This window comes from Bos indicus x Bos taurus, chromosome 2 (genome assembly GCF_003369695.1).
Source record: "Bos indicus x Bos taurus breed Angus x Brahman F1 hybrid chromosome 2, Bos_hybrid_MaternalHap_v2.0, whole genome shotgun sequence".
Classification (NCBI taxonomy): Eukaryota; Metazoa; Chordata; class Mammalia; order Artiodactyla; family Bovidae; genus Bos; species Bos indicus x Bos taurus.
Window position 1 is genome coordinate 96,091,470 of NC_040077.1, and position 22,661 is coordinate 96,114,130.

Consider the following 22,661-nt stretch of genomic DNA (forward strand, 5'->3'; position numbering starts at 1 on the left):
AGTGAAGTCACTCAGTCGTATCTGACTCTTAGCGACCCCATGGACTGCAGTCTACCAGGCTCCTCCATCCATGGGATTTTCCAGGCAAGAGTACTGGAGTGGGGTGCCATTGCCTTCTCCATCTGGGCACATAATATGTGCTTAATAAATATTTGCTGAATGAATAAATGAATAGAGAGAACACCCTGCTAGAGTCTGATGGAGAACCGGGTTCACGGTTCAGATGTGCAGGTGGGATGAAAAGATTATAAATGTCACGCTCCTTGCTGCTTGAGGCACATCACAGAGTCATTTCTGAGGAGAGTGATGTGATACCATCATACTTGTCCCATGAATGTTCTGAGAGAATTTATCAATATCCTGAAGCATGCAGACAGAACTGGCAGAATCAGTAATGAAAATTGCTCTTCGTAAATATCCAAGTCAGTAAGGAGAAATTTTTCCTGCTTGCCTCTCTCCATGGGTTTGGTCACAGAAGGGTTTGAGGCTACCAAGGCCTGGAAGTCCTCTTCCCATTGTCCTTCACCTGGCTCACATTTATAGAGCCTCACATTTTAATTTAGAGTCACAGCCACTAAGAAGCCTTCTCTGACAGCCAAGTTACTGGGTGTTCCAGTTACTATTGCTTGTAAAACAAATTACCCAAAAACCTAGTGGTAAAAAACAGTCATTATGTTCAGATTCTTTAGGTCAGGCTTTCAGGCAGGACACAGTAGAGATGGCTTGTCTCTCCTCCATGAAATCTGTAGCCTCATTGGAGCCTCTGCTGAAAAGACTTGAAGGCTAGGGGTGGTGGGAGTCATTTGGATGTATCTTTACTCACATGTCTGTCAGTTGATGATGGCTGTCAGCTGGAATGACGACATGTGACCTCTTTCTGTGGGGTCTCTGCATGGGCTAATATGGGCTTCCTTACAACATGGTGGTTGGTTTATAAGAGTGAGCATTCCCAAAGAGAACCAGCTTGAAGCTGTATCACTTTTTAAGACCTAGCCTTGAAGTCACATAGCATCACTTCCATGGTCACAGGCCCACCCAAATTCAGAAAAAATTAAAAAATAAAAACCAGATACCCCTTCTCAATAGGAAGAATGTCAAAGTCACCGTGTAAGAAGGGGATGTGGGATGGGAAATAGAGTTGTGGATATCTTTGTGGACTATAACCTTCCACACTGGGTGAGATGTGTTTCCTGACTCCAGCTCCTCCTAAACTTAAAAACTGCTTGTCTGCCTCCTCCTGAGACTGTGAGCTCAGTGAAGGAAGGAGCTGTGTGACTCACTCACCTTCTGTTCCTAGCACAGGGCCTGGTACACACGGTTATTGAATTGAACCAAATAAAAAGGAAGAGTCAGAAGGACTCTTGGAACCCCCTTTCATGCTGGCTGTTGGCAGCATAAAGGAAGTCTGACCAGGGCAATAAAAGAAATATGACAGAAATGTACCCAAACATATTTCTGCAGCCTAAGGCTATTCCCTGTGAGCATATCACGTATGATAAAGGAGTTTGCTTCCTTACATCTCTCAGGTTGTACAGGAAATAACTTTAAGAATTATAACTGACTTCATGTGTTTCTCTTCTTGAACTTTTTGGAAGTATGTTTCCTCCTTATATCTCTGTGCCATAAAAATGGCAAGTATGAGATGAGAGTACCCAAAAGGCTGCCTTTATTTATTTATTTTTTTAATACACACACTCATGGTACAGCAGAAAGAAAGGAGTCAGAAATCCCCGACTTCAGTCTTGGTTCAGCCACTGAGCAGAAGCCCTGTAGCTTTGATATGCTGGCTAATTTTTCTAAATCTCAGTTTTCTTGCCCATAAAGTGGGTAGAAAAAAGGTGATAACACAATATACAAAAAAACAAGATGCTATTACAAAGTATGGTGGTTTTAAAATACACTCACCCATTCTTTGACATGCCTCCTTTTAGAAGATGGACTTTAATTTGTCCCATAAATGTGGCCTGACTTAGTGATTATTTCAAATGAATAGAGTATGGCAGAATATGATGCTGACTTTCAAGGCAAGGTCTCAGAGGTCACTCACAAGCCAGCCATCATGTCATGAGGACACCTGAGAAGCTCATAGAAAGGCCCATGTAAGGAGGAGGAGAGGACGCCCACCAGTAACCAGCACTTATTCGCCAGATGGGGGAGTAACCCACCTTGGAAGGAGACTCTCCAGCCCTGTCAAGGCTCCTTCAGATGATGCGGTCCTGACCCACCAACATCAGGACTGCAGCCTCCTAACAGACTCCATACCCATGCTGCCCAACTAAACACCTCCAGGATTCCTGACCCACAGAAACCATGGGAGGCAGTATTTACTTTTAAGTTACTAAGTCTTGGGGTAATGTATTATACAGCATTAGGTAACATATATAATTAAACCCCACTAACCAACCAAAGGTATGGCCGGCATTTGTTTCTCTGAACACATGATGGGTTAGTTTTGATCCAAATACTGTCATTCAAGGTCAGGAGGGGCAGCGGTGAGGAGATACCCCTCGTCTAAGGTAAGGAGCAGTGGCTGTGCTTTGCTGGAGCAGCCATGAAGAGATACCCCACGTCCAAGGTAAGAGAAACCCAAGTAAAATGGTAGGTGTTGCAAGAGGGCATCAGAAGCCAGACACACTGAAACCATAATCACAGAAAACTAGTCAATTTAATCACACTAGGACCACAGCCTTGTCTAACTCAATGAAACTAAGCCATGCCTTGTGGGGCCACCCAAGACGGGCAGGTCATGGTGGAGAGATCTGACAGAATGTGGTCCACTGGAGAAGGGAATGGCAAACCACTTCAGTATTCTTGCCTTGAGAACCCCATGAACAGTATGAAAAGGCAAAAAGATAGGATACTGAAAGAGGAACTCCCCAGGTCAGTAGGTGCCCAATATGCTACTGGAGATCAGTGGAGAAATAACTCCAGAAAGAATAAAGGGATGGAGCCAAAGTAAAAACAATACCCAGTTGTGGACATGACTGGTGATAGAAGCAAGGTCCGATGCTGTAAAGAGCAATATTGCATAGGAACCTGGAATGTCAGGTCCATGAATCATGGCAAATTGGAAGTGGTCAAACAGGAGATGGCAAGAGTGAACGTCGATATTCTAGGAATCAGCAAACTAAAATGGAATGGAAAGGGTGAATTTAACTCAGATGACCATTATATCTACTACTGCGGGCAGGAATCCCTCAGAAGAAATGGAGTAGCCATTATGGTCAACAAAAGAGTTCGAAATGCAGTACCTGGATGCAATTTCAAAAACGACAGAATGATCTCTGTTCGTTTCCAAGGCAAACCATTCAATATCACAGTAATCCAAGTCTATAGCCCAACCAGTAACGCTGAAGAAGCTGAAGTTGAACGGTTCTATGAAGACCTACAAGACCTTTTAGAACTAACACCCAAAAAAGATGTCCTTTTCATCATAGGGGACTGGAATGCAAAAGTAGGAAGTCAAGAAACACCTGGAGTAACAGGCAAATTTGGCCTTGGAATACGGAATGAAGCAGGGCAAAGGCTAATAGAGTTTTGCCAAGAGAATGCACTAGTCATAGCAAACATCCTCTTCCAACAACACAAGAGAAGACTCTACACATGGACATCACCAGATGGCCAACACCGAAATCAGATTGATTATATTCTTTGCAGCCAAAGATGGAGAAGCTCTATACAGTCAGCAAAAACAAGACTGGGAGCCGACTGTGGCTCAGATCATGAACTCCTTATTGCCAAATTCAGACTTAAATCAAAGAAAGTAGGGAAAACAACTAGACCATTCAGGTATGACCTAAATCAAATCCCTTATGATTATACAGTGGAAGTGAGAAATAGATCTAAGGGACTAGATCTGATAGATAGAGTGCCTGATGAACTATGGACGGAAGTTTGTGACACTGTACAGGAGACAGGGATCAAGACCATCCCCATGGAAAAGAAATGCATTGTGCACTGTTTATAATAGCCAGGACATGGAAGCAACCTAGATGTCCATCAGCAGATGAATGGATAAGAAAGCTATGGTACATATACACAATGGAGTATTACTCAGCCATTAAAAAGAATACATTTGAATCAGTTCTAATGAGGTGGAAAAACACCAATACAGTATACTAACGCATATATATGGAATTTAGAAAGATGGTAACAATAACCCTGTGTACAAGACAGCAAAAGAGACACTGATGTATAGAACAGTCTTATGGACTCTGTTGGAGAGGGAGAGGGTGGGAAGATTTGGGAGAATGGCATTGAAACATGTATAATATCATGTATGAAACGAGTTGCCAGTCCAGGTTTGATGCACGATACTGGATGCTTGGGGCTGGTGCGCTGGGACAACCCAGAGTGATGGTATGGGGAGGGAGGAGGGAGGACGGTTCAGGATGGGGAACACATGTATACCTGCGGCAGATTCATTTTGATATTTGGCAAAACTAATACAATATTGTAAAATTTAAAAATAATTTCTTAAATAAAAAAAAAATTTAAAAAATAACAAAAAAAGAAATGCAAAAAAGCAAAATGGCTGTCTGGGGAGGCCTTACAAACAGCTGTGAAAAGAAGAGAAGCCAAAAGCAAAGGAGAGAAGGAAAGATATAAGCATCTGAATGCAGAGTTCCAAAGAATAGCAAGGAGAGATAAGAAAGCCTTCCTCAGCGATCAATGCAAAGAAATAGAGGAAAACAACAGAATGGGAAAGACTAGAGATCTCTTCAAGAAAATCAGAGATACCAAGGGAACATTTCATGCAAAGATGGGCTCGATAAAGGACAGAAATGGTATGGACCTAACAGAAGCAGAAGATATTAAGAAGAAGTGGCAAGAATACACAGAAGAACTGTACAAAAAAGAGCTTCACGACCAAGATAATCACGACAGTGTGATCACTCACCTAGAGCTAGACATCCTGGAATGTGAAATCAAGTGGGCCTTAGAAAGCATCACTATGAACAAAGCTAGTGGAGGTGATGGAATCCAAGTTGAGCTATTTCAAATCCTGAAAGATGATGCTGTGAAAGTGCTGCACTCAATATGCCAGCAAATTTGGAAAACTCAGCAGTGGCCACAGGACCGGAAAAGGTATTTTCATTCCAATCCCAAAGAAAGGCAACGCCAAAGAATGCTCAAAGTACTGCACAATTGCACTCATCTTACATGCTAGTAAAGTAATGCTCAAAATTCTCCAAGCCAGGCTTCAGCAATATGTGAACTGTGAACTTCCAGATGTTCAAGCTGGTTTTAGAAAAGGCAGAGGAACCAGAGATCAAATTGCCAACATGCGCTGGATCATGGAAAAAGCAAGAGAGTTCCAGAAAAACATCTATTTCTGCTTTATTGACTATGCCAAAGCCTTTGACTGTGTGGATCACAATAAACTGTAGAAAATTCTCCAAGACATGGGAATACCAGATCACCTGACCTGCCTCTTGAGAAACCTGTGTACAGGTCAGGAAGCAACAGTTAGAACTGGACATGGAACAACAGACTGGGTTCCAAATAGGGAAAGGAGTACGTCAAGGCTGTATATTGTCACCCTGTTTATTTAACTTCTACGCAGAGTACATCATGAGAAACGCTGGGCTGGAAGAAGCACAAGCTGGAGTCAAGATTGCCAGGAGAAATATCAATAACCTCAGATATGCAGATGACACCACCCTTATGGCGGAAAGTGAAGAGGAACTAAGAAGCCTCTTGATGAAAGTGAAAGAGGAGAGTGAAAAAGTTGGCCTAAAGCTCAACATTCAGAAAACGAAGATCATGGCATCTGGTCCCATCACTTCATGGGAAATAGATGGGGAAACAGGGGAAACAGTGTCAGACTTTATTTTTTTGGGCTCCAAAGTCACTGCAGATGGTGACTGCGGCCATGAAATTAAAAGACACTTGCTCCTTGGAAGGAAAGTTATGACCAACCTAGATAGCATTTTGAGAGGCAGAGACATTACTTTGGCAACAAAGGTCCGTCTAGTCAAAGCTATGGTTTTTCCTGTGGTCATGTATGGATGTGAGAGTTGGACTGTGAAGAAAGCTGAGCGCTGAAGAATTGATGCTTTTGAACTGTGGTGTTGGAGAAGACTCTTGAGAGTCCCTTGGACTGCAGGGAGATTCAACTAGTCCATTCTAAAGGAGATTAGTCCTGGGTGTTCTTTGGAAGGAATGATGCTAAAGCTGAAACTCCAATACTTTAGCCACCTCATGTGAAAAGTTGATTCATTGGAAAAGACTCTGATGCTGGGAGGGATTGGGGGCAGGAGGAAAAGGGGACGACAGAGGATGAGATGGCTGGATGGCATCACCGACTCAATGGATGTAAGTCTGAGTGAACTCTGGGAGTTGGTGATGGACAGGGAGGCCTGGTGTGCTGCAATTCATGGGATTGCAAAGAGTCGGACATGACTGAGTGACTGAACTGAACTGAACTGACTGTCTTGCCTGCTCCCAGTGACTCAAAACATATTTATATGTGAGGTGGCAGGCTGAGGAGGAGGTGGGGGGTGGTGGCTGGGGGGGGGGGAGTCCAATTTCACCTTCAGTAAGAGCCACACTAACCTGACCTTTTATCTTTAAGTAAACTGGAAACAGGCCCTTACCTAGTCAGTATTACAACTGCTTTTTAATAAGTGGGAAACAGCAACAATAACACAAACCACCAAATTAACAACAGAACGCAGATGGTCAGAAGCCAAAGCAGACGAGGCGGCCAGGAAACCGGACTCCAGGGAAGTGACTTCAGCGCTGACCGAGCACCATCCAGTGGTGTGGCTGCATCGTCATCCACTAGCTGGCTTTTTATACTCGGGGCGGGGTAGGCTGGAGGGCAGCGGTGGCTCACGGTTGGCTTCTGGAATCCTAATCTCTGAGCTCTTTCTCACCTGGACGACATGGCTCTCCATCCAGCACTCATCACTAAGGGCCATTTTTCTCACCTGGTGTCCCCAGAAGAGCAAGACCTGTGCCCCTGGCTAGCCACGTTTTGTGCCGTAGCCCCACCACCCAGTCCCTAGCCCTTCGCTCGTCTGTGGGCTAGGTGTGTGGCTGCAGTCGGGTGTGGGGCCGGGGTCTATAGGCAGGCAGTTTTCTCTGGGCGAAGACTAACCAGCTGGTGTAACAAACAATCTGCAATACCCCTGTGTTAATCATCTGTGTTAACCCACTCGGCTAATTGGCCCCGACACTCAAACGCCAACAGTCGTAATCAGCAGGTCTCCGAGGACCAGAGGCCTCAGGGAAGGAGTCAGAAGAGCCCGGTTACAGCCGTGGCACTTGTCACTTCCCCCTCTACCCTCCTGCCAGAATCTGAAACCCTGGGAGACGAAACACGAGTTGGGAACTGTTCCCACCTGCTCTCCTGAGAAAGAGTGACTTTTCATTTGCTCTGCTACCAGCCTGCCAATCCTTCAAAGGAAGGGACATTTGGTCCCTTCCCTTCACCGTGAAACATCACGTTCTCTTCAACATTCACTGTTGAAAACCCTCCTTACTTAAATGGCATGATTTGTCTCCCAGATAACTTATGGTCCTCTCTCCTAACTCATTCACTGGTTGGACTGACCTTGATGAAAGTACTCACAGAGATTTAGTGATGTTTTAATGGAGGCCTTGTCCCCATCTTGCCCCAGATTATACTCAGGAGTTTCTGAAGGCTGTGAAGGCTGCAGGGGACACAGGTTCTGGCCATGAAGCAACTCAGGCAAGCTGTCACGCTTTGTTTTTCTGCTGGTTAAATCCAAATGCTCCTAATTAGTTATCCTGCCCGCTAAGGCCTGGATGGACAATGGCGCGGGGATCAGGGGTGCTGAGAGGCTATGAATACAAGTTCCTCGGGCTCCTGAGGTCTCGGCACCAGTGACTGGGTTGTGGGCACCGAGGCGCTGTGTTCCTGGGGGCTGTGGATTCAAAGACGTCAGCCCTTGTGTGAATAAAGGTCATCACCTGTTACTTCTTCGGTGAAAGGGCAGCTGCGCTGGGTGCCCACTTAGGCTTGGCCTTTGTCTGCTGACTTTGTGAATAGCGCCCACAGAGAATAACATTCTCTGATTCTGTGTTTGCTTGGTGGGGCAGAGCCATGCAAAATAACTTGCATACTTCCTCAGAGAAGAATTCGGCCAAGTATGTTTTTAAAAAGTGGCCTCGAAATGCCTTACACGTCACCTTTTGTGATCATACTCACTAGCAAGAACACACTAGAAAATCTTCATGGTAGGGCTGGCCACCGCTTGTGTTATTTCTTCAGGAGCCAATTCTGACAAATGTTTAAGCCCCAAGGAGGACAATTCCTGAGTTCTGTGGGAGTGGAAAACTAGAGAAAAATCGAGCTGAAAAGTCAGTGAGCTGTTTGGGAAGGTTTAGTGTTCAGAAAATTTGCAACACTGAACAACCTACTGTTGTGCCAATATGTAAAACATTGAGATTTTATTTGCTTTCAGAATTCTGTGCATTATTTTACAAAGCAGCATTTCTAACATTGTTTCGTTTAAGGGCTTATGTTAAATTAATTTGTTTGCTTTTCTTTTATGGGGAGAGAGTGCTAATGAGTTCAGGACAGTGTACGTACGTGTGTGTGTATCTATCCATCCATCCATTCATCCATCTGTCCATTGTGTCATTGGAACATTCACATGCTCAGTTGCTTAGTATAAATGTTCACTGCTTTAGCATAAAACAAACAATTCAGACCACCCGAGGCCCCTCTAGAAAGGCAGCAGGCTTCTGATTTACCCCTCTCTCTCTCCATGGCTCTTGAGGGCTGTGAGTCCTCCGCTCTAGCGCTCTTCCCACTTCACATCTCTTTCGGAAGTACTCCAAAGTTCATATTCTTCCACCTTTCTTCATAATTAAAACTCACTTATTGGAATTTATCTCCCCTCAGGTATCATTCTGTGCTTTCAACTTAATAAGACAAAAGAATTTGTGCTAAAATAATAATTTACTCCTCTCAGGAAATATATAGGCATACCTCAGAGCTACTGTAGGCTCAGTTCCACACCACTGAGATAAAGCAAATATCATTGTAAAGCGAGTCACATGAATTCTCTGGTTTCCCACTAAACTGCTATTAAATGTACAAGCATTATGTCCAAAAAAAAAAAAATCACACACCTTAATTAAAAAATACTTTATTAATAAAAAATGCTGATCATTATCTGTCAATGCAGGGTTGCCACCAACCTTCAACTGGTGAAAAACACAATATCTGCAAAGTGCAATAAAATGAAGTATGCCTGTGTTTCATATTAACTAGAATCGCATTGTCTTAAGCTGGAGGTAGGGGCTAGTCTGGACAGTTAGGGCCCAGGAAGGTGAACAATGGGGAAATCAGTTCTGAGATTGGCCTACAAGAAGAGCGTGTGTGTGTCTGTGTGTCTGTGTGTGTGTGCTGGCAGGTGAGGTGGTGAGTGGTGGAGGGAGTGGTGGGGAAGGGCTGCTCTAGCCAACTGCCTCACCCCTGGGATCAACCAGTATCCTTTCTCATGAATCGTGTACAAATGGAATCATTCATTGCTTAACTTACATACGTCCCAAAGGTGAGTAACACCAGAAGAGTTAGTCATTTACACACATCTTAGGCTTTTGTCACAAGAGCACAGGTAGCCAAAATTTAGAAGTCAAATCTGACCTTTCCTTTCAGCAAGTAGAAAGAACTTTAGAAGAAGCCTTCATTCACTTACACAGCCCGAGGAATGGCATATTAAACCGTGGTTCTGATTTGCTCCTTGAGAGCAGCTAGGATCCAGTGAATGCTAATTTGCATATACTAATGTATTCTACTGATAAAATGTGGGATTTGCTTATCAGTGTTAAAAGAGCCAAAGGGATCTGAGTAAGGAGATGGTTGTCACACATGCAACAGAGGAAGGGGAGAACTAATACAAAAAGCCAAGCATGGAGGGTTATGGGATTGTTTCCGCTGTCCCACTGGAGTGTATCTTTTTGTTGTATTTCTGTTGTAAAGCCATCCCATGAATCTCCAGTAATGCTGGGCAGATTGAAACTAACGAAACACAACTTCTATTCTACTTTCCTTTCTCAAAGCATCAAACTGGGGAAAAAATCTCTAAAAAAGTAGCCTTGCTTCCCCATTAAAAACATGCACCAACACTTGTCCATTCATTCTCACATGCTTAAGATAGACACTGCCTGCCAAATCCTTTCTGAGGAACTGCTGTGTCATTTTAAAACACCGCTATGCATTCAAACCTCCTGAAAATTTGTAAGATTTTATTTGAAAGAAAAAAAAAAGCACATTCTGTCAGGTTTATATTCAAAGAGCAAAGATCGCATGTTTTTCTAACAATATCTACTTTACTGAAAAATTCATTTGCAATTCCAAACTTAAATGAATAACTCAAGCTGGTGTACCCACCCCCATCCCCCAGCTGCTGGGATTTGGAGAGTCTCTGCCCCCATCTTCCGTGCCCTGCTGGTAGGGCGGGAGAAGTGCTTGTTCTGTCCTACGTGTTACAATGCTGTCACTGATTGTTGGGTTGCTTTACTTGCTAAGTCATGTCTTTTGAGAGCCCATGGACTGTAGCCCACCAGACTCCTTGGTCCATGGGATTTCCCAGGCAAGATTACTGGAGTGGGCTGCCATTTCCTTCTCCAGGGGATCCTCCCAACCCAGGGATTCAACGTGCATCTCCTGCATTGCAGGTGGATTCTTCACCATCTGAGCCACCTGGGAAGCCCCTGCCACTGATTAGGAATGACTGTGGGAGTTAACTGCTACACTTGCCACCTGCTAGTTAAAGCCAGTGAGCAGCTTACTTACTGGTGAGATAAAAAGACAAGTAAGCCAGAACAAGAGAAATGTCATATGACATCCCTTATATGTGGAATCTAAAAAGAAATGATACGCATGAACTTATTTACAAAACAGACTCACAGACTTAGAAAAGGAACTTATGGTTGCTGGGGGGAAGAATGGGGGGAAGGGATAGTTAGGGATGGACACGTACACACTACAGTATTCAAAATGGATAACCAAGAAGTCCTACTGTATAGCACAGGGAACTCTGCTCGATGTTATGTGGCAGCCTGGATGGGAGGGGAGTTTCGGGGAGAATGGATTCAGAATGTATGGCTGAGTCTCTTCGCTATCCACCTGAAACTCTCACAGCATTGTTAATCAGCTATTGTTGTTGCTCAGTTGCCCAGTCATGTCGGACTCTGTGACCCCATGGACTGCAGCACGTCAGGCTTCCCTGTCCTTCACCATCTCCCGAAGTCTGCCCAAGTTCATGTCCATTGCACTGGTGATGCCATCCAGCCATCTCATCCTCTGACGCCCTCTTCTCCTTCTGCCCTCAATCTTTTCCAGCATATCCAATATATTGGATTATATCCAGTTATACTCCAATACAAAATAAATGGTTTAAAAAAAAGACAAGGATTTGGCACTGTCATAAGCTACCAATGGTGCCAATAATTGGCAACACCACTCACTGGCCAGTGGGCAGGTGATTAAAGTGCCCAGATCAACTAGAGGAAGTCTCATTTGCTGAGGAGTGTCAGTCCGTGCTATTGATCTCCCATGTTCAAGTGTACAAAAGTAGACAGAGTGCATGCAAAGAGGCCAATGAATTCAAATACTAAGAAGAGGGGGGAATTTTTTCTTGAGTGTAGTATCAGAGGCATAATCTGCTGATTCGCTGAAGTGAATCTATCTGCTAAAACTTTGGGGACTATTACTTATAAACATGAAAACAGCAAGAAAGAAAAAGGTTGCACATTTTTTGATACCACAATTCTTTCAGTGTCTTTAGTTAGGTGGTAATGTTGTGTACTGTATTATTTTAAGATTTTTGGATATATACTTATAAATCCCCTTTTATAGTGTTTGTTCAATTTTTACCTTTCTTTTTCTCTCTGGAGAGGAAGATATTTACATTTTGTTTTTAAAATAAAAGCTAATAGAAAAACTCAAATTCACTTGAGAGAAATTTGTAGAAAGGAATCTAGGCCCTTAGGAAAGAGATACTTATATTGACATTTGTAGTCGTGGTTCAGTCACTAAGTTGCATCTGACTCTTGCAACCCCATGGACTGTAGCTGGCCAGGCTCCTCTGTCCATGGGATTTTCCAGGCAAGAATACTGGAGTGGGTTGCCATTTCCACTACTCAAGATTAATTCTTCAGTTACTTACTTGAGTTTCTGCCTTTCCCTTGAAAAATTTATAAACTGAATTCATTCCTCTATAGTCATTTCACTTGATAGAAGAGACGTGTTTATTTGTTGTTCCATTGTTAAGTCGTGTCCTACTCTTTGTGACCCCATGAACTGCAGCATGCCAGGCTTCCCTGTCCATCACCATCTTCCGGAGTTTGCTCAAACTCATGTCCATTGATTTGATGATGTCATCCAGCCATCTCATCCTCTGTTGCCCCCTTCTCCTCCTGCCCTCAATCTTTCCCAGCATCCAGGTCTTTTCCAGTGAGTCAGCTCTTCGCATCAGGTAGCCAAAGTATTGGAGCTTCAGCTTCAGCATCAGTCCTTCCAATGAATATTCAATTCAGGGTTGATTTCCTTTAGGACTGACTGGTTTGATCTCCTTTCTGTCCAAGGATGCTTTTACAGAGACCTTTATTTTAGGAGTGAGGATGGGAATGGAATGGAGGAAATACTCTGAAACTCCTGAAGCTGACTTGAAACAGAGTGGCATAGCACCCAGACAGAGGCGGAAATGGTATAGGACAACCTGGGCTGGCAGCTGGGTTAGTGATGTGGGATTTCCTGCTATGTCTGACATGCACTGTCACAAAGCAATAGTATTTTTCCCCATTCTTGTGTTCACTTATCAATTTGCAAGAACAGTTCAGATTCAGAAAACAGACCAGAAATTTACTCTGAAACCAAGGGAAGATGGGGCAGAGGTTTCCTTCAGTACTGATAGCCTAGATGTAAATAGATCAAAAGCTAAATCCAATTTAACCCACCTCAGGCAGAAAAAGTAATTGAATTAAACTTCCTCTCAATATGATAGATTTGGAGATCTTAAAGCCAGGCACAAAGAACCAGGTTAGAGAGAACTGTGGAGTAAATGGACGCATGGAGCTCTGGCCACCCCCGCCTACAGGGAGTTTGATAAGCTGTAGATTGCCTCTATTGCTTTACGATGGAGGCTGAAACTGATTAAGCTGCTTATGGGGCTCTGAGGCTAATGGTCTCGCCCACCAAGAATACAGCTGCCACTGATTTAGGTAAGCTGCTTGGCATTGTATGGTTTGATTATTACAAGGGGGAACAAAAAGAAAAAAGACAGCAGGGTATAAGAGAGCTTTTTAAAAGAGAAGGCTTTATTATGCCAAATAGCTACACTACTTTGACACCCTAAAATGAATATGGAATTACTGATTCTTTCTCTTCATCTGGTATCATAACTTGTTTTTGAAAGGCTTCCTCAAAAAGTACTCACTCTGGAGCCTACCCATTCTATTTCAAACCACCTTTACAGAATACACCACCTGTGCCTTTAAACTCACTTCTCCAGTGCTAAGAGTCTGGGTCCTTAGATCACTGATCCTGATCCTAGAAATACATAGGTGTACACTGGGTCTTGTAACCAATTCCTCCCCGTGAATACCACTGGGCAATCACAATTAAAACTGCATCTCTTTCCATACCATCCAGCAGATCACTGTTTGATTACGTGGTAAAGGGCAGCAGGACTGAAGGGGTGGAGAGAGCTGGTAGGTGCAAACAGATTTTAAGTTGGATGCACAAGTGAAAATCAAAACCCTAGTGTTCACTCAGCCCTCTCTAATAAACACTCTAAAACCATTCCTACCATTTAAAATAAGTTGCCTGCCTCTGGGGGAGCCAAAAAAAAAAAAACCACACAACATAAAATCCTTGAGGTGAAATTACTTCTCAAGGTTTTATTTATTTTTTCAGTCTTGAAAATGAGTGAAGGATCTAAACACAGATTAAGTTGACCTTCTTTCTTCAGGGCAAAACAACAAAGAAAAGAACCGAATCACAGCAGTTTGATATGTTCTGAAAGTTGTCACAATTACTACTACTATTATTATTACATAATAGACCGGGAGCTGACTGTGGCTCAGATCATGAGCTCCTTATTGCCAAATTCAGACTTAAATTGAAGAAAGTAGGGAAAACCACTAGACCATTCAGGTATGACCTAAATCAAATCCCTTATGATTATACAGTACAAGTGAGAAATAGATTTAAGGGCCTAGGTCTGACAGATAGAGTGCCTGATGAACTATGGACAGAGCTTTGTGACAAGGAGACAGGGATCAAGACCATCCCCAATAAAAAGAAATGCAAAAAGGCAAAATGGCTGTCTGAGGAGGCCTTACAAATAGCTGTGAAAAGAAGAGAAGTGAAAAGCAAAGGAGAAAAGGAAAAATATATCCATTTGAATGAAGAGTTCCAAAGAATAGCAAGAAGAGATAAAAAAGCCTTCCTCAGTGATCAGTGCAAAGAAACAGAGGAAAACAATAGAATGGGAAAGGCTAGAGATCTCTTCAAGAAAATTAGAGATACCAAGGGAACATTCATGCAAAGATGGGCTCAATAAAGGACAGAAATCGGATGGACCTAACAGAAGCAGAAGATATTAAGAAGAAGTGGCAAGAATACACAGAAACTGTACAAAAAAGATCTTCACAACCAAGATAATCATGATGGTGTGATCACTCACCTAGAGCCAGACATCCTGGAGTGTGAAGTCAAGTGGGCCTTAGAAAGGATCACTAAGAACAAAGCTAGTAGAGGTGACGGAATTCCAGTTGAGCTATTTCAAATCCTGAAAGATGATGCTGTGAAAGTGCTGCACTCAATATGCCAGCAAATTTGGAAAACTCAGCAGTGGCCACAGGACTGGAAAAGGTCAGTTTTCATCCCAATCCCAAAGAAAGGCAATGCCAAAGAATGCTCAAACTACCACACAATTGCACTCATCTCACACGCTAGTAAAGTAACTCTCAAAATTCTCCAAGCCAGGCTTCAACCATACATGAACTGTGATCTTCCAGATGTTCAAGCTGGTTTTAGAGAAGACAGAGGAACCAGAGATCAAATTGCCAACATCCGCTGGATCATGGAAAAAGCAAGAGAGTTCCAGAAAAACATCTATTTCTGATTTATTGACTATGCCAAAGCCTTTGACTGTGTGGATCACAATAAACTGTGGAAAATTCTTCAAGACATGGGAATATCAGACCACCTGACCTGCCTCTTGAGAAACCTGTATGCAGATCAGGAAGCAACAGTTAGAATTGGACATGGAATAACAGACTGGTTCCAAATAGGAAAAGGAGTACATCAAGGCTGTATATTGTCACCCTGCTTATTTAACTTCTATGCAGAGTACATCATGAGAAATGCTGGGCTGGAAGAAGCACAAGCTGGAGTCAAGATTGCCAGGAGAAATCTCAATAACCTCAGATATGCAGATGACACCACCCTTATGGCAGAAAGTAAAGAAGAACTAAAAAGCCTCTTGATGAAAGTGAAAGAGGAGAGTGAAAAAGTCGGCTTAAAGCTCAACATTCAGAAAACTAAGATCATTACATCTGGTCCCATCACTTCATGGGAAATAGATGGGGAAACAGTGGGAACAGTGGCAGGCTTATTTTTTTGGGCTCCAAAATCACTGTAGATCATGACTACAGCCATGAAATTAAAAGATGCTTAGTCCTTGGAAGGAAAGTTATGACCAACCTAGACAGCATATTAAAAAGCAGAGACATTACTTTACCAACAAAGGTCCATCTAGTCAAGGCTATGGTTTTTCCAGTGGTCATGTATGGATGTGAGAGTTGGACTGTGAAGAAAGCTGAGTGCCGAAGAATTGATGCTTTTGAACTGTGGTGTTGGAGAAGAGTCTTAAGAGTCCCTTGGACTGCAAGGAGATCCAACCAGTCCATCCTAAAGGAAATCAGTCCTGAGTGTTCATTGGAAGGACTGATGTTGAAGCTGAAACTCCAATCCTTTGGCCACGTGATGCAAAAAGCTGACTCATTTGAAAAGACCCTGATGCTGGAAAAGATTGAAGATGGGAGGAGAAGGGGACTACAGAGGATGAGATGGATGGCATCACCATCTCAATGGACATGAGTTTGGGTAAACTTCAGGAGTTGGTGATGGACAGGGAGTCCTGGTGTGCTGCAGTCCATGAGGTTGCAAAGAGTCAGACATGACTGAGTGACTGAACTGAACTGATTATTATTATTTAATTGACTCTTGAAAGAATCCAGGAAATATGGAAAAGAAAGCAATGCTTTCATGTAGCATCTGAAAACATGTTAGAGAATGAGCTGTTAATTTAAATGATTAAGCAAAGCCTAACATATTCAGAACTTTGGGTTGGTTTTCTTCCTGGCTATTAACTTGGTCAATCATTGAAAGGATATATGTATTCTAATAAAAGTATAAAAAGATGATTTTCACTCCTACATGCTCTGTTCTGTTGTTTTTTTTTTTTAATGTAACATCATCGAACTGTTTGGCTTGAACACAAGTCAGAGTTTAATATATTCATTGTCCTTGATGTCTTTTTTCCTTGTACAATTTTTTTTACTGATTCAATTCACCTATCATAAAATTCACTCTTTTGAAGTATACAATTCACTAGCTTTTAGTACAGTTACAAAGTTGTGCAACCATCACAAATAATTCCAGAACATTTTTATCATCCCCAAAGAAAGCCCCACACCATCAGCAGCCACTCCTTACCCCATGGCTTGTCCTGGGCACTGGCAATCACTCACCTTCTTTGTCTCTAAGGACTGGCCTATTTTGGACATTCTAAGAAAAGACTACATAAAATAAGGACCATAAATATCTATTCTTTTCTGTCTGGCTTCTTTCAGCATGATGCTCTTAAGGCTCGTCCATGTTGTACCCTTCATTCCTTTTTATGTCCAAATACTATTGCTTTAAGTGGATATACAACATTTTGTTTATCCATTCATTAGCTAATGAACACTCAAGTTGTTGCCACTTTTTAGCTATCATGAATAATGATGTTTGAACACTCCCTTACAAGTTTTTATGTGGACAAATGTTTTCACTTCTCTAGGGTATGTGCCTAGGAGTGGAATGGCTGGGTCACAGGGAAACTCTACATTTAACTTTTTAAGGGACTGCCCAGCCATTTTCCTGAGGGGCTGCACCACTTGCCCTTCCTACCAGCAAGTGTACGAGAGCTCCAGTTTCTCTAAATCCTAGCCAGCATTTCTTATTGTCCTATAATATCTTTTTACATTAAGCTTTCTCACTCTGAATAGAAAATACTTATCTGGGCTTGTGAATATAACTATACTAATGATGACAGAATTCAGTACCAAGAACATAAGCAACAAAAACACATCCCTGGGGAGAAAACAGACATGAAATGGCCCCATGAAGTGCTTACCTGCTGCAGATCAGCAAGGGAATACAGGTGGATCTGTTGAAGGAGGTATTCTCTGGGGAAAATTCTGAAAACAAGGACAGAAACACAAATTGAGGTACTGTCACAAAACACTTTTTTCTGAGAAGTTTCTAAGTTCTCATTCAAGAATCCCTTTCCACCTAATGACTCCTCCTCCCCACATCCTCTGAGAAACCTATAATACCTTTTCCAGGTATTTTTCTTTCTAACACAGATACCAAAGAGGAAGTAAAAGTGTGATCTTTGATTTCTGATGTACTCCAAGATACTCGGAGTACAGTGCAGTGGTCCAGGCCTGAGGACCAGAGCGCCAGGTTTCTCGCACCAGCTGTGCCCTTGAAAGGTGTGTCATCTCAGGCAAGTCCTAAAACCCATGTAGCTTCAGATTCTTCATAGTTTAATGAAGATGACTGAACTCGGTATCTTAAATATCTTTCCAGATCTATTATTCTATGTCTAAATGAATAGATTGTGGAGTTGAGAAAATCAACGAGAGTAGCAACCTGTGTGTCTTTTTCTAGAGGCTCCTGTGGCTTTCATTAATGAGGATGGTGGTGCCAGACCTCACATTAATGAACTATCCTCTTATGTATATAGGGATGAGCTTTGGAGACCAGGTATGGATGGAAATAATAGGACAAAATATTTCAAGTTGAGGCTCCCTGACAAAGTCCAATATCTTTGGATGCTGTCAGTTCATAGAATCTGGAAAAGTGACAGTGAGTGAACATGAAAAAAAAAAAAGAATTAGGGACAAGTATATAGATACCAAGCATAGATGGCTACAAAACACCACACACTCACACACACACACACACACTCACACACACACACACACACACACACACACACACACACTCATATAATAGATGGCTACAAAACACCACACACTCACACACACACACACACACACACACACTCACATAAAACAAAACTCACAGTGTTAGCATTTTCTGTCTTTGCCTTAGGATACAAGAAAATTGCATAGAACCACCCAAGTGAAAGAAACGATCTCAACTTAACGAACATTAGTGATGATCTACTATATGTCAAGCACTGTGCCAGGCACTGGAAGACAGTTATGAACGAGACAATCCCAGTATCAGAGTTCAAGGAGCATAAAGTCAAGTAAGGGAAAGATCATAAACCGTTAATTACAATATGGTGACTGGATGTAAGAGCTATGCACAGGGTACATACTTTTAGATTGGTCCAGCATGGTAGGTGCCCACCTTGGCTGTCTATTAGAATTATTTGGGAGCTTTTAGAAAATAATAGGGCATAGGAATCAGTAGAACCCAGAAATCAGTCTTAAAACAAAAACTCTCCTGGTGATTAGAGCAGCCAAGGTTTAGAATCACTGGTCTAATACCTAGCTCATTGGGGAATTCATTATTCAGTCTTTCAATTAAGTGTGCATTACTGGACAAATCCTAGAGATTAAATCCTTCATCCTTCCATTCATCTTTCTATTCATTCAATTCTGATTAAGCACAGATATGTGCCAACTACTGTACTAGGCCACTGAAGAAAGAAAGGGCATTGAATCAATGAGAAAAAGTCCCCGGCAGGGAGGCCCCCGATAAGCATTTTGTATTAATAGTTTGGCTTTCTCCTGGGAAGAATGATAGCTTCTGAAGAATTCTGCTGAAAATCCCTGTTTCATCCACAGAGTGAGAACAGACCATTGAGTGACACGGTCCTTGTACTCTGAAGAACAGAATTCACTTCCTGAGGCCGGGATCCCTTCACCTCTAATGGTTCGGGGCTGCACACATGACAGGAAGCAGCACACAGTCCCTGCCCAGCTGGGAAGGGTGGAGGCAAAGTGCTCAGTCCCTCCATGAGGGATGAAGCTTTCCTACTGAGAGGCCCCTGTTGTAAAAGGTAGACCACGGGCCCAGGAGGGCTCGTGAGACATGACCAACTTCCATTTTCAATTCACACTCATAGGGTACAGAGATCATCAAGAGACCTGTTCCTCAGGACCCCTACAGGGTTAACAATGAGAAGAGCCTGCTTTGGGTGTGGCCCTCAATAAACATCTCATTTTAGTTCTCACAACAGCCCCATGTGGTAGGTACCACCTCCATTTTACATAAGAGGAAACTGAGGCTCAGAGGCAAAGACTAATTTGTCCAGGGTCAAAGAGTTGGGCTTCAAGGCCAGGACTTTCTGACTCCAAAGGTCTGTGCTTTCTCTACTTTCCTGGAGATAAGGATGGAAAAAGGAGAGACGTGGGTATGAACTGACTGTCTAATATAGCTGTATAATACATCTCTCTTCCAGGTAGGTGTTTATTACTGTTTAGGCCAGCAGCAATAGAGACCAATTGTTATTTTTTAAAAGAAGGATACTGACACTGATGTGCTGGGTCATGCCCACTTCCTGAAGGCAGTGGGGAGGCTGGCAAGACTGCAATTAGGGACAGTCCTGACCAGGTACCTGTGGCCTAGGGTAACCACACGGCGAAAGGAAATGGGTGAGTACATAGACAGAAGAGACCCTTTGGGAGGGCTGACAACACTTGGAATGGGTGAAAAAGGAGAAAGGAACTGAAGGTGATTCTGAAATTCTTAGCTGGGATGTCAGGATGGTGATGTCACTGGCCAACACAGGGCAGGCTGCTCGGGGACGGGATAAAGCACTGAGATTTATCTGTGCTGGACAGCAAGTGCTCGTGTGGGGGACAGCAAGTGTGGCCCTCAGGGATGTGGGGTTGAGAGACGTGGGAGAGCCAGGGGCACTTCTGACATCAGCACAGAAGCTTTGGGGATGGGGTGGGGAATGGACCTCCGAGGAAACCGAGTAGGAGGAGGCTTGGCATGAACAGGGGTTGTTTTATTTTGTCTATCTTACAAAGCCTAGAAGTATCTGAAGTACACTTTGGTAGTCTGCAATTTTTCTCATGCTTGAAAAACTGCTTTGAAAAGAACCAGGATGTTCACATGTACTTGATTTCCCAATACATCCTCCCTTTGTGAAATGTTTGTGATCTTATACCTATTACCTGGCTTCCCCTAATCTTACACAATCATGAGCCATGGTTCATTGATAAAATGAAGAAATGAACAATTATGTAAATTAGAACTCATTCAGATTTCACCAATTGTTTCACTAATGTCCTTTTTCTCCCCAAGGGCCTAATCCAGAATACAAGATTACATTTAGATATTTTTAAATATATATAAACACTGGCAAGTTGAGACCCAAACATACGTGCAGAGAAGCAAGCCTAGGATTCAGTCTTTCTGTGGGGTCACTAGGGCAGCAGAATATGGTCATCTAATATGGGGACAAAGGATGTTTGAGTGTGGTTGAATAGGAGGAATTATCTTTTTCAGAGGCAACTGCTTCGTAATGAAGTCTCTTAAATAAAATGAAAGCAATGTGCCAGCAGAGCTAAGAAAAAGAGACAGAGTGAACCAAACAAGTAGGCTGGAAAATCATTTCAAGGTGAGCTCCTGCCTTTTCTGTTGGTTTGAACACGTGAAGGTCAGCTGGAGAAAATGTTAGAAGGAAGGTGACTGAAATGAACCCTAGCAGGGGAGCATATCGTTAATGTTTTGCTACTTAAAGTTCTTCTCTAAAATCCTTAAACTTCCACAACTGAGAGTATACAGGATATAAGAATTAATTACAGATTTACAAGTGGAATCACACTGGTTTACCCTTACTGGGGTACTACAGTCAGTCGGTGATCCAGTCAACAAACAGTACTCAGTGCCTGAAATGAGCCAGTGTTGTGCTAAGGGCTGGAGATGGATACATTCAATGAACACAGCTGATGAGCAACAAAGAGGATTTCTACTTTCTCCACTCCAGGTGGATCCTCATTGCCTTCAAACACTGCTCATTCTTCTCACAATAACTAACCAACTTTGGGCACAGTCATCTCTCATACTCCTTTCAGTTCAGTTCAGTTCAGTTCAGTCGCTCAGTCGTGTCCGACTCTTTGCGACTCCATGAATCGCAGCACGCCAGGCCTCCCTGTCCATCACCAACTCCTGGAGTTCACTCAGACTCATGTCCATAGAGTCAGTGATGCCATCCAGCCATCTCATCCTCTGTCGTCCCCTTCTCCTCCGGCCCCCAATCCCTCCCAGCATCAGAGTCTTTTCCAATGAGTCAACTCTTCGCATGAGGTGGCCAAAGTACTGGAGTTTCAGCTTCAGCATCATTCCCTCCAAAGAAATCCCAGGGCTGATCTCCTTCAGAACGGACTGGTTGGATCTCCTTGCAGTCCAAGGGACTCTCAAGAGTCTTCTCCAACACCACAGTTCAAAAGCATCAATTCTTCGGCGCTCAGCCTTCTTCACAGTCCAACTCTCACATCCATACATGACCACAGGAAAAACCATAGCCTTGACTAGACGAACCTTTGTTGGCAAAGTAATGTCTCTGCTTTTGAATATGCTATCTAGGTTGGTCATAACTTTCCTTCCAAGGAGTAAGCGTCTTTCAGTTTTATGGCTGCAGTCACCATCTGCAGTGATTTTGGAGCCCAGAAAAATAAAGTCTGACACTGTTTCCACTGTTTCCCCATCTATTTCCCATGAAGTGATGGGACCGGATGCCATGATCTTTGTTTTCTGAACGTTGAGCTTTAAGCCAACTTTTTCACTCTCCACTTTCACTTTCATCAAGAGGCTTTTGAGTTCCTCTTCACTTTCTGCCATAAGGGTGGTGTCATCTGCATATCTGAGGTTGTTGATATTTCTCCCAGCAACCTTGATTCCAGCTGTGTTTCTTCTAGTCCAGCGTTTCTCATGATGTACTCTGCATATAAGTTAAATAAGCAGGGTGACAATATACAGCCTTGACGAACTCCTTTTCCTATTTGGAACCAGTCTGTTGTTCCATGTCCAATTCTAACTGTTGCTTCCTGACCTGCATACATATTTCTCAAGAGGCATCTGGTATTCCCATGTCTTGAAGAATTTTCCAGTTTATTGTGATCCACACAGTCAAAGGCTTTGGCATAGTCAATAAAGCAGAAATAGATGTTTTTCTGGAACTCTCTTGCTTTTTCCATGATCCAGTGGATGTTGGCAATTTGATCTCTGGTTCCTCTGCCTTTTCTAAAACCAGCTTGAACATCAGGAAGTTCACGGTTCATATATTGCTGAAGCCTGGCTTGGAGAATTTTGAGCATTACTTTACTAGCGTGTGACCATGATCTATATACAGCTAAAGTCAGCTATGTGTTGTTTCTGTGTGTAAATATATTTCACATATTTATTTTCTCTTTCC

General features: G+C 42.8%; 1 protein-coding gene across 1 annotated transcript in view; it reads right to left on the bottom strand.

The window, feature by feature from the left end:
• Positions 1–22,661, bottom strand: part of PLEKHM3 (pleckstrin homology domain containing M3) — a 223,345-nt gene that overhangs the window by 90,863 nt on the left and 109,821 nt on the right. Inside the window, exon 6 of the mRNA XM_027565778.1 lies at positions 17,391–17,454. Coding sequence (XP_027421579.1) covers positions 17,391–17,454 — 64 coding nt within the window. The remainder of the gene's footprint in view (positions 1–17,390; positions 17,455–22,661) is intronic.